This window comes from Doryrhamphus excisus, chromosome 6 (assembly GCF_030265055.1).
Source record: "Doryrhamphus excisus isolate RoL2022-K1 chromosome 6, RoL_Dexc_1.0, whole genome shotgun sequence".
Lineage (NCBI taxonomy): Eukaryota > Metazoa > Chordata > Actinopteri > Syngnathiformes > Syngnathidae > Doryrhamphus > Doryrhamphus excisus.
This window is the reverse complement of record NC_080471.1, coordinates 8,995,001-9,006,718: the sequence shown is the minus strand read 5'-3', so window position 1 is coordinate 9,006,718 and position 11,718 is coordinate 8,995,001. Positions and strand designations below refer to the sequence as shown.

The 11,718-nt window shown below is 42.0% G+C and overlaps 1 protein-coding gene across 2 annotated transcripts; it reads left to right on the top strand.

The window, feature by feature from the left end:
• Positions 1 to 2,583: 2,583 nt before the first annotated feature.
• On the top strand, positions 2,584 to 10,884 carry LOC131131483 (monoacylglycerol lipase ABHD2-like). 2 transcript variants are annotated; one of them, XM_058076226.1, is made up of 10 exons: positions 2,584 to 2,877; positions 3,277 to 3,496; positions 4,875 to 5,050; positions 5,139 to 5,306; positions 6,583 to 6,766; positions 6,842 to 6,934; positions 7,546 to 7,647; positions 8,624 to 8,693; positions 8,766 to 8,850; positions 10,237 to 10,884. In XM_058076226.1, exons 2-10 carry the CDS (start codon positions 3,285 to 3,287, stop codon positions 10,509 to 10,511), a joined length of 1,365 nt encoding a protein of 454 aa, XP_057932209.1. In that variant the 5' UTR covers positions 2,584 to 2,877; positions 3,277 to 3,284; the 3' UTR covers positions 10,512 to 10,884. The 2 variants fall into 2 exon arrangements, with proteins under 2 accessions (XP_057932209.1, XP_057932210.1); XM_058076227.1 differs by lacking the exon at positions 7,546 to 7,647.
• The last annotated feature ends 834 nt before the right edge of the window (positions 10,885 to 11,718 follow it).

Here is an 11,718-nt window from a genome sequence, read left to right as displayed (position 1 = left end):
AAAATGAGAAAAAAAATGATCAGTATGATCCAAAGTTTGCTACATGGACTGAACGTTGTCCTTTAGGAAAATCATATGAATCGGATGACCCAGAACACACTGAAGCTCCAATAGCAGCCACTAATAGCACAATGGCATTTGAAAGTGAGTGATAAGAACATCAAATGTTTTTCTTTATCTTCCTGTTTATTTACACGTACGCACATGCACACACATTAGTAAGCCATTTTTGTTATGTTCGGGGTGTTTCTGAACGCATCTCGCGTGCTGGTACTGAGAATGAGAAGGACAGGATGAAGGAACTAGAGACGTTTTGGTTGCCGATACATACAGTATATGGTAGAGGAGTTGTACTGCTGTGTGTGTTCAGGTCAGATGGAAGTTATAAAACAGTGTCAGGCTCTGTGTGACTGTGTGAGGATGCTCCACATATACTATGTGTGTACTACGCACTGTGTGTATAATGTATAATAATAATCTTATTTTGGGGAGTTTTGGACATTCTGTACATTACGGCACAACCACGGTCCAGTGTGTGGAAACACGTTGGCTTTTGCAAAGAGGGAAAAGCTTGTTGTTTGTAGTAAAAATAAACATAGCTACATGACAAATCTCTCCAACCACCTATGAAGGCACCACTTTTTATCTTTTTTTTTTTTTTTACCAACATTGTTCTTGAATGGTATCGGCAACCACAAATCAAATCGTTATCGAAACAAAACGTTACACACCTATATTGTGTGTAACAAACTAGTGTTTTTGTATCGTTCCGCAAAATCAAGTGCCCAAACAAAGCACTCGATATTTTGCTGATTTTCTGTCAGTGCGACTGCTACATAACACACCATGGGGCCGAAGAGAGTTGAGGGTGCCAGCACACATCCGATCTCGCCAGGATGTACAGAAAGTCCGGATTAACAATAACTCTCATCCATTCATCAGTTCAATTTATTTCATTTTCATCATTTTCTGCTTGTACATCCCAAATTATTATCTATAAACTATATTTTTCAATTATTTTTGGGTGCCTGCAATGGATGAACTGCATTTCCTATGGGAGTAGATCCCATTTGGGTTTTTGTTAGATCTTTTGGAACAAACAGAAACCGGCATTCCACTTGAATCAGATTTTTTATATCTTATATATTTAAAAAACAGTGACAGGGTGAAAAATGACTTCATCTGAAAACATCTGCATGCTAGCACAATGCTAGAAACATTTAGCATATCAATGTGTGAAATAAAATGATTGAGGACAATAATAATGTACTACTATAAGCCATTTAAGAAATAGTATCTTTGGTAAACGTCAGCTACCTGAAGGACCATAAATGGACAAAAAGTTTCTCAGCACAAGAACTGTGTGTGTTCATCAAAAATGATGACAGGAGAGGCAAGTAGGAGACTTTACAAGGGGTGTAAAGGTACAGTACGTGTATCCATGCTCAGATTTTTCAGTACAGAACATTCTGGACGGTACAGAGCCATACTGAGTTCCCAGGTGGAACACATGGAGTGACGGACAGGAAGTGTAACTGCCCATCATCACCTATCAACTCCATAAAGCGGGGGTGTCCAAAGTGTGGCCAGGGGTCCATTCATGGTCCGTTTTTTTTTTAGAACATTACAAAGGACTATTTAGTTGGGCTGTGAATGATAAAACGATGCAACTGGATATCTGGTTTGCATAAGTAGCAGCTTCCTGGATCGATAAGAATCATCCATAAATGATGATGAAATACGTTTGAAAAAAAATTTTTTTGCTAACGAATGAGTTGACCAACATGAGAGCCTGGGTCGCTGGTGATACACATAACATTAAAAAGTACAAACAAAAATACATTAATAGACACTTATATTGTAATACTAACACTTATACTTGAGTATACATTTAACGTCTTTCTCCCACAAAGTACTAATATTTACTATATCTATCTACATTCTATGGCCGGCATGCTGGAGCCTATCCCAGATGTCTTCGGGCGAGAGGCTGTACTGGTCGCCAGCCAATCACCAGGCACATAAAGACAAACAACCATTCTCACTCAATTATGTAGGGAGCATAAGCTGAATGAATGAATGAATGTTTTAACGCTAGGGAATGGCTCCCCCTAGTGGTTGAATTGCTTCCGAGAAAGTCTGTATGCATCACTGCCAACTGAAAGATATACAGTATACACAATACAGTACAGTACAAATGCAATGCAAAACTCCTCTTAGACGTTCATATATCATAATATAACTTTTTTTTTTTACTAATTATGGCATCCGTGTAAATGTGTGCCTTTGCCGTTCAAAGTGGAACTTTAATTCATTTTTAAAAAGCCAAGTAAGAAGTACATGTTCACTGTGGTGTCTTAAGTAGGAAGTGAAACTGTTGCGTTGAAATACAGTAGGATATTATGGAAATGTAAAATTAAAGTTGTAAACCTGCCAAGAGAAATGTACTTTTTACGGGTTGTATGGATTGTGAGTCATTGGGGTGGAGTGTTGATGGTAAGTCACGTAAATGTGTACATATTTTGCCCTTTAGCGATGAGCGCGCGCGGTGACGCCCTGAAATCTGAGCTTTTGTGTGGGCGTGAACGCACCGGGAACTGGTCACTCCGACAGGGGCTGTAAACACAAGAAACAAGTCTGGGTGGAACCGAGCGGAATCGGTACAGACAGTTACGAAACTCCACCGACCTGGACCGGAAACCACCTTTTAAATTGTACTTTTTTTGCTAAAAGCCAAGTGTTGCTGAAGCCACGTGTATCTCCTGGCAAGTTTGAGAAAGAAAAGGACAAGAAAGAGGACAAGAAGCCGAGACCTGAGGACTCTTGATGTAACTGAAGTGCCGACTGAAGAACCAAGCCAACTGGAGGCCACATCAGGTATTTTTAAATATTCATGACACTTTTTTAATGGTTCACCGGTTGACCACTTGTTGCTGTGCATTTTAGTCATCCAGCCAAACATGATCTGAAAACGCTAGGGTTCTCCATGATGTCATAGGTCATGAGTTTTTGGCCACATTGAAGCCATTTTGTACCAGGAGTCACTTGTTCCACAAGTTGTGCAGACAAACATCTAAAAAGTCACGTTGGAGGCCACTGACAGGAAAGCTTCCCAAGCATGTCCTTACTTTATGCATAAATTATGTTCTTTACTGCTCAGTCTTTGGTCACATGACAGATACACCAGTGCCAATACTTCAAACAAAGTACACCTCAAATATTTCCTCCGATTATAGCATCCCGTTACATTTCTAATCTGTACTGTTATGTCTCAAGTGTCTGCGATGGCCACACTGATGGACGGCGAGGTCCACACCTTGACCACGGAGCTGCCGGCCATGTTTGATGGCGTGAAGCTAGCAGCGGTGGCCACTGTCCTCTACGTCATCGTACGCTGTCTCAACCTCAAGAGCCACCCCTCACCGCCTGAGGTGACTAACCAGGACACGCCACTCATGCGCTACCTGCTCGAGTGCTGCCCTTTGCTGACCAAAGAGTGAGTAAACAATTTGTGCCAGGGTGAAAACTGATATTCTGTATAATCATCAGTTACCTGTATTTGTACAATTTTAGGACTTTCTATTAACAATAAGACAAAAGACTGAAGTGAAGCAAATGCACGACTTTATCCAGATCTGCACCAAAATGTAATCCTGTTAGTCCATAAAAAGTTTAGTGGTTAAAAGTAACAACAAGACTGATTACTGTTATTATTTCATAACGGTGATATGAATACGATTGTTGAAAACTTCAGCAACTACTTAGTAAATATTGGTCCAAAACAGGAAGAAGGAAATTTATAGAAAAGGGAGGAAAGGAATGAAACAATAAAAATGAATCCTAATCCTTTGTTTCTCACACAAATAAGGAAATTATTGATGTTTTCAATAACTGCACAGCAAAAACATTGACTGATTGTCATGGAATCGACATGGAAACTATTAAAAGGGTAATCAATGAAACTGTAGAACTGCTGACGTATGTCAGTAATTTATAATTTCAGACTGAAAACAGCTATAGTAGTTCCTTTTTGTTTTTAAAAAAAAAGACAAACAACAATTTTATTACTTCTCTAAAATTATGGAGAAGCTATTCAATAACAGTTTGGACAAATTTATTAATATGAATGCATTACTTGCATAAAGAGCTAACATTTCAACCTCCATTCCACTGATATCTAAACCTGCTTGAACGGGTCATGTTGTGTTTATTTTGTTTTTATTTATGACTATTTTGCTGGTCATATCTATGATTATTATCTATTATGGTTGTAAAAAAATCCTCATTATATCACTATATGGTTACATTACCTTACATTTATTTATGTATATTTAAAATAAGCTTTGCTTCTTCCTACTCCTTTTGGACATGTGGAACTGTCAATTGATTTATGTGATGTATTTCATTGTAACCTGATGCATGTTCAAATAAAATTAAACCGTTACCATAGATTACCAAACAACCAAAATGGTAGTAAACTGCATTTGCACCAAACTGTAATTTCTTTATGATAAAGTTTTTGTGCACCTTTATCCAGATCTGCACCACAACTGAATGAGCTATCTTTAACGACTGGACCCACCCGCATTCATGCGTAATCTGGCTCATGGGCAAAAATGTACTAAAAAAAAAGATTTCCGACATTTATCCAGATTTTCACCAAAATTAGCCCATGCCTTTCAAAATCCTCTCCAAAAGTGGAATTAAGGGTTGTTTTGGTAATCCTGCTAAGAATGAAGCAATGCCAAAATGAAAGTGAAATCCTGGCTGGTGCACTAAAACTGAATGAGCTGTTCTATTTGTGGGCCCCTCCCTTGCGTCGGACGGGCTAAAAGTGCTTAGTCATGCTGTGCTTATGTCATGTGACTCTGCAGTTACATTCCTCCCCTGCTGTGGGGGAAGAGCGGCCACATCCAGACGGCCCTCTACGGCAAGATGGGACGCGTCAGCACTCCGTCGCCAAGCGGCGTCCGCAAGTTCCTCCCGATGCAGGACGGGGCCACAGCGACCTTTGACCTGTTTGAGGCATTGGGGGACCACAGCACGGGAGGTCAGAGGCGTGGTATTAAACTGCAAATGTTGTGTCAACATTCATAAAGACGCAGTCGGTATGTGTGACTCTGCTGTTTGTGTGTCAGGTGACATCACCATGGTAATCTGCCCTGGGATTGGCAACCATAGCGAGAAGAACTACATACGGACCTTTGTGGATCATTCCCAGCGGCAAGGCTACAGATGTGCCGTACTCAACCATCTGGGAGCTTTGCCCGACATGAAGCTCACGGCCCCGCGTGTGTTCACCTACGGTACTGAAGACATTGTAACATAACATAACTATTCAGCCACAATGTTCTGAGGGTCAAAGATCCTCAATATGACGGGAGCGATCTACTGTTTTTGAGGACCTACTGCAAAAACACTAGTCCCAAGATCCATTATATGTCTAGAACACTCTGCTGGATTTAATGATGTGCAAAAATACAAGTAAAAGATTGTCTGTTGGACAGAAACACTATGAGAAGTTCATCAATATGACAAGAGCACTCTGCTGTTTTTAGGGATCAACTGCAAAAATGTCAAGTCAAAGATCTTTTATATGACAGGGTGTTGTTTTTAGGATTATTTTGCAAAAACAGTCTCCTATACAACAGGAGGTCTCTACTCTTTTTAAGGCTCTACTGGAAAACCACTAGACAATGATCATTTATATTACAGGAGCCCTCGACTATTTTTTGGCAATTTCTGCATAAACATGAGTCAAAGATCCTCTATATAACAGGAGTCCTGTGCTGTTTTTCAAAACTTACTGCAAAAACACCAGTCAAAGCTCCTTCATATATCAGGAGCACGCTGCTATTTTGGAATCTTTTGCATAAACAAGACAGCTGGGATAGGCTCCAGCACCCTCCGCGACTCTCGTGAGGATAAGCGGTAGAAAATGAATGAATGAATGACTCAAAGATTGCCTATACGACTGGATGCTCTGCTGTTTTTAAAACGTATGTTTTAAAATAATAACAGAATATGTTTTTTGGAATTCATTCATTCATTTTCTACCGCTTTTTCCTCACGAGGGTCGCGGGGGTGCTGGAGCCTATCCCAGCTGTCTTCGGGCGAGAGGCGGGGTACACCCTGGACTGGCCGCCAGCCAATCACAGGGCACATGTAGACAAACAACCATTCACACTCACATTCATACCTATGGACAATTTGGAGTCGCCAATTAACCTAGCATGTTTTTGGAATGTGGGAGGAAACCCGGAGAAAACCCACGCACGCACGGGGAGAACATGCAAACTCCACACAGAGATGGCCGAGGGTGGAATTGAACCCTGGTCTCCTCGCTGTGAGGTCTGTGCGCTAACCACTAGACCGCCGTGCCGCCTTGTTTTTTGGAATGTGCTACAAAATGTGCTACAAAAATCTTAGTGGCTTCTATTTTTGAACCTGTGGGCAGGTGTAATGTTATTGATGTGCCAGATTTGGCCCACGGGCCGCCAGTTGGCTAACAATGTACTATGGTTTTATTTTGTCCTATTAGCATGCTTACGTGTCTTATATGTCTTCTTCATCCATGTTCAGGTTGCACGTGGGAGTTTGCGGCCATGGTGAATGCCGTCAAGCAAGCGTTCCCTAACACGCTGCTGGTGGTGGTGGGCTTCAGCCTGGGGGGCAACATTGTGTGTAAATTCCTGGGGGAGAACCCATCCAACCAGGACCGAGTGCTGTGCTGCGTCAGCGTCTGCCAGGGTTACAACGTCCTCAGGTGGGTGGAAAGAATATGTTTACGTTTAAACAAACAAAACATCTTGGTGGTACAAATGTGTCTATTAATGTTTAGAGCGCAGGAAACCTTCCTCCAGTGGGACCAGTGGCGAAGACTCTACAACTTTGTACTGGCGGACAACATGAAGAAGCTTATCCTGTCACACAGGTGCACTAACAGCAGTATGGTCGTGACTGTCGAGCACAGGGGTCGGCAACCTTTACTATCAAAAGAGCCATTTTACCCCCTCGCTCACTGAAGAAAAATAGAATGGAGCCGCGAAACATAATTTAACAGCAGAATATAGGGGCTGCATAGCGGTCGAGTGATTAGCGCGCAGACCTCACAGCTAGGAGACCCGAGTTCAATCCCACCCTCGGCTATCTCTGTGTGGAGTTTGCATGTTCTCCCCGTGCAAGAAATGTGTAGCAACATGCTCACATCCAGAGCAAATTGCGAGTCTCCCAAGATTTTGATTGACTGCCAGATTTGGAGGGAATTTTGGGGTATCAAAGTAGTTCAGAGGAGAAAAAGCGGAGTTGATCAAGTACTCTTGCTAGTATACGGTCTCAAAGAAAGTCCCATTTTTTTCAAAAGTAATTACAAAGATGCATATTTTCCTCATTTGGGTGTTAAAACAAATATTTGAGCATTGCAAAGGGAGCCACAACAAAGAGGCTGAAGAGCCACATGCGGCTCTGGAGCCGTAGGTTGCTGACCCCTGGTCTAGCACGTCTGTACCAAACTCAACACCTTTGTTTTGTCCCGGTGATCAACAGGAACAGCTTGCTCAGCATGAACTCCTGCAACATTAGTGACGCTGACATGAGCAGATTGTATGCGGCCACGTCTCTCATGCAGATTGACGACAGCATCATGAGGTAACATCTCACCAAGGACCTACTGCAAAAACATGAGCCGAAGATCCTCTATATGACAGAACCACGCTGCTGTTTTTTTAAAGGACGTACTGCAAAAATGCTTGTCAAAGATCCAATATAACAGGGGTTCCCGACTAAAAACAGTTCTTGCTTATAAATTTTGGAAATATTTTTCCAATAAAATAATACGCCACAAGCTTTTACTTAAACGCTAGTCGAAAATTCTCCATGTGAGATGAATGCTTTGCTGTTTTTAAAAACCGACTACACAAATGCTAGTCAAGATTCTGTGTTTGACAAGAGTGCTCTGCTGTTTTTAAGAACCTGCCGCAAAAACACCAGTCAACGGTTAATAAAACAATGGCCCATATTTCCAAAAATGATACGCATTAACATGCAATTCATTCATTAATTTTCTACCGCTTTTTCCTCACGAGGGGTGCTGGAACCTATCCCAGCTGTCTTTGGGCGAGAGGCGGGGTACACCCTGGACTGGTCGCCAGCCAATCACATGGCACATATACACAAACAACCATTCACACTCACATTCATACCTATGGACAATTTAGAGTCGCCAATTAACCTGGCATGTTTTTGGAATGTGGGAGGAAACCGGACTACCCGGAGAAAACCCGGAACATGCAAACTCCACACAGAGATGACCTAGGGTGGAATTGAACCCTGGTCTCCTAGCTGTGAGGTCTGCGCGCTAACCACTAGCCACCATGCCGCCTACATGCAATTCAATGTAGTAATTTACAAATGTATTTAGTGGGGTTTTTTTTTTAAGTGTTTTTGTTTTCCGTGGCCTGGTTCGGCCCCACCTACAGACCGGTACAAAGCTGCAGCCCGGTAGTTGGGGACCCCTGCTCAGGATTACTAAAGGACTACTGCCTAAAAACTAGTTGTGAACTGAATTCATGGAGTTTGAATATCAGTGCTGTAACGTGCTGTAATGGTGCATCATTGTGTACAGAAAGTTCCATGGCTACAGCTCCTTGGAAGAGTACTACCAGCAGGAGAGTTGTGTCCACTACATGCACAGGGTGAGCAGAGACTACTGTGTCCTATTAAAGATTATATCAACATCTACAAGAACATCATGTGACGTCTTCCAGGTGACCGTTCCTCTCCTCCTGATGAACTCCATAGACGACCCTCTAGTGCATCCCTCTCTGCTCGCCATCCCGCGCACGCTGTCAGGTTTGTGGCATTAAATATTGGCAACAACAACACATTGTGTTGTCTTAAAGCGTGGCTCAACTCCCACAGCTTAACCCCGCCCCAGCCCGCACTGGCTTGTTGAATTTTTCAGGGTCATGTGATCTGCTGGATGATCACATGACCCCCACCCCTCACCTGACTTACACACACACACCATGAACAGTCAATCCACATCAACAAATTATACAAGGAGTACTTGCTGAGGCTACTGTTTTAGCTAAGGTATAATGACCACACAGTATTGCGTTTTATTTGAAAACGTTAATGTACTGCTTGGGTTCGGGAAGAGTTGGGGTTAGCATCAATTTAGTTTTAATCATAAATCTCGGGTTGAAGGGGATTGAGTTGGGGTAGAGTTAGCTGTAAAGTTTGCAAGTTTGTTAGCGGTCAACGGTTGGCACGGTGTTGGGTTACGGTTAGAAATTAGCAGTTGAACGTAGCGTGGGAATAGGGGCTATGGTTTGGTGATGGCGATTTGGGTTGTGTTAGGATTTGGCAATATGGGGGCGCATGACAAACAATTGAGAACCACTGGGATAGGCTACGGGTTGTGGTTAGGTGTTAGCATAATGAAGTTAAGGGGCATGTTTAGAAGTTAGCCGTTCAGGGTTGGGATAGGGGTTATGGTCAGGTGTTAGCGTTTCAGATTAGGTTTGAGTTAGCTGTTTTGGGTTAGCATTGGGCTTGGTTGTTAGGTTGTGGTTAAGGTTAGCTTAGGGTTAGGGTTAAGGGTTACGATAGCTTCAGCCTAGGCTCATGGTTAGTGTTATTCTATGTCCAGTTGTTATGTATAGCATACTGCTCTATATTAGTTATGGTGCATTTATATAGTACATTTAAGAGTGGTGCTTTTAGTCAGAGGTGGGTATTGAAATGGTGCTAAAATGTCCTAATGAATGGCTAAGGTGGAGGTGCAACATTTCTCTTCCCAACTTCACTAAGACCTTTCTTTGCATTAAAGATGAAGCTTGACGATCAAGTTCCCTTTGTCACTCTTGAGTTTCCACGCTTAGAGGTGAAAATAAATACAAGTTGACCACTTGAGGTCAGTTTAAAAAGCCACAGTCATCCTTGAGCATTAGAGTAAATGCATTAATGATGATTGCTTTTGTAAAAATAGCCGACAAACGATGCCTTAAGGTTGTTGTATTGTTGACACAAACCAGGCAGACAGCTTTTTGCTAACAAGTCCTAATGTTTTTGTCATTTGGGGAGTCACCATTTGACCTCTTGTGTGTCATGAAACATAATACCTAGATTCGCCCATGCTTGGGGTTTACTTCCTTCTCTTTTCAAGCTAAACAAACACGTAAAAGGATGTGAGGACATTATAAACCATTCATCGTGTGTGTCTCTCCCCTTTAGAGAAGTTGCCCAACGTGATCTTCGCCCTGACTCAACATGGCGGCCACTTGGGCTTCTTCGAGGGGGCCGTGCTGTTTCCTCAGCCACTCACGTGGATGGACAAGGTTATCGTGGAGTTCGCTGACGCCGTCTGCCACTGGGAGATGAAGACGTCCGCCTGCCTTGAGAGACGCTTCCAGAAGTTCAGCTCCCAATGTGCCGAGCTAGCGACCAAACAACCGCAGGCATGGTCATCTGTGTCTGCGTTATTTCAGTGCGAGTGGCCGTACAGTTAGCGTGGTGACAGACCAGCTTTAAAAAAAACAAAAGTAGAACCACTTCACGTTACTTCCTGTGCATATGCTGCTTTTTCTTAAACACTCCTTCTTGGGTTTGCTCATTCTGTTGGTACGTGTATATTTTTAAAAAGCCAAAGAAAAGACAAAACACAGGCAGAATTGGCTCTTTTGATGCTTGCCGAGTGGTGGTCTGGCGCTGTGTGCTAAAGGATGAAATAAAAATGTCAAGTGGCCTTTATATAATTTATTGCGATTGATGAATTTTGATTATAATATGCACTTTATGCTGTTGTGACAACTGTTTTCAAGCCCTTTGCTAAATAATTGTTTGTTGGTTATGATCTTCAGAATAAACTATGGGATAGATTAATCTCTTGCATTTTAATGTTGTTGCTTCCAAGATAAGTGTATCTCACAAATTATTTGGAGTTTTTAATTTAAATTTATTAAAAGGCTGTCTTTAAATGACGTTTAGACAGTGGATAAACGCTGTACACGTAAAACAAACATAAACGCATTGAAACTACAGACATTGTTTCATCATTCAGGATAGATTTTGGTCATCACACTTTGAGAAAAGGGGTGCAAAGGACAGGCAGAGGATGATTGACGTTTAGGTAAGACACGCCCCCTTAGTTATGATTGCTACGGCTGTCAAGCCTACTGCACAAACATGGCGCTTCCGCACAAACAATACTTCCAATTTCAGGCAGAAGCACACATAGCAAAAGTATTTTTTTTTACTAAAAGGGAAACAGGAATAGGCCAAAATGCTACAGTCAAGCGTTAGAAAGTTCGTTAGCTGTGAAGTCCTCCTGCTTAATATCAACGATATGTCATTATTTAACATCTAAAAAACCCATGACTTACCTTGGAGCCGACAAAGTTTGATCTCTGAAGAGTTCGTTTTGTACTCCTCCGCATTTTGGAAAAGTTCCCTCCAACCAAAGGTCAGTCTTACGGGCTACAATTTGACCATTATAATCTTTTTAAATTACAAAAATATTCGTTTTCAGGTCTCTAAAAATCGTTGAATTGAATAGAGCCGCCATGAAAATACGGGCGGGACTTGTAATGTACTGCTATATGATTGGCCAATCTGGACCTGTAATGTACTGCTATGTGATTGGCCAATCTGGACCTGTTATGTACTGCTATCTGATTGGTCAATCTGCGTTTCCCGGGTCTGCTAAGGATTTGAGTA

Bases quoted from the DNA above. Each gene is read 5' to 3' on its own strand.
- LOC131131483 (XM_058076226.1), top strand. From the start codon at position 3,285: ATGGCCACACTGATGGACGGCGAGGTCCACACCTTGACCACGGAGCTG. The intron at 6,935-7,545 runs GTGCACTAACAG...GGTGATCAACAG, and splicing joins AAGCTTATCCTGTCACACAG to GAACAGCTTGCTCAGCATGA. The intron at 8,851-10,236 runs GTTTGTGGCATT...TCTCCCCTTTAG, and splicing joins CATCCCGCGCACGCTGTCAG to AGAAGTTGCCCAACGTGATC.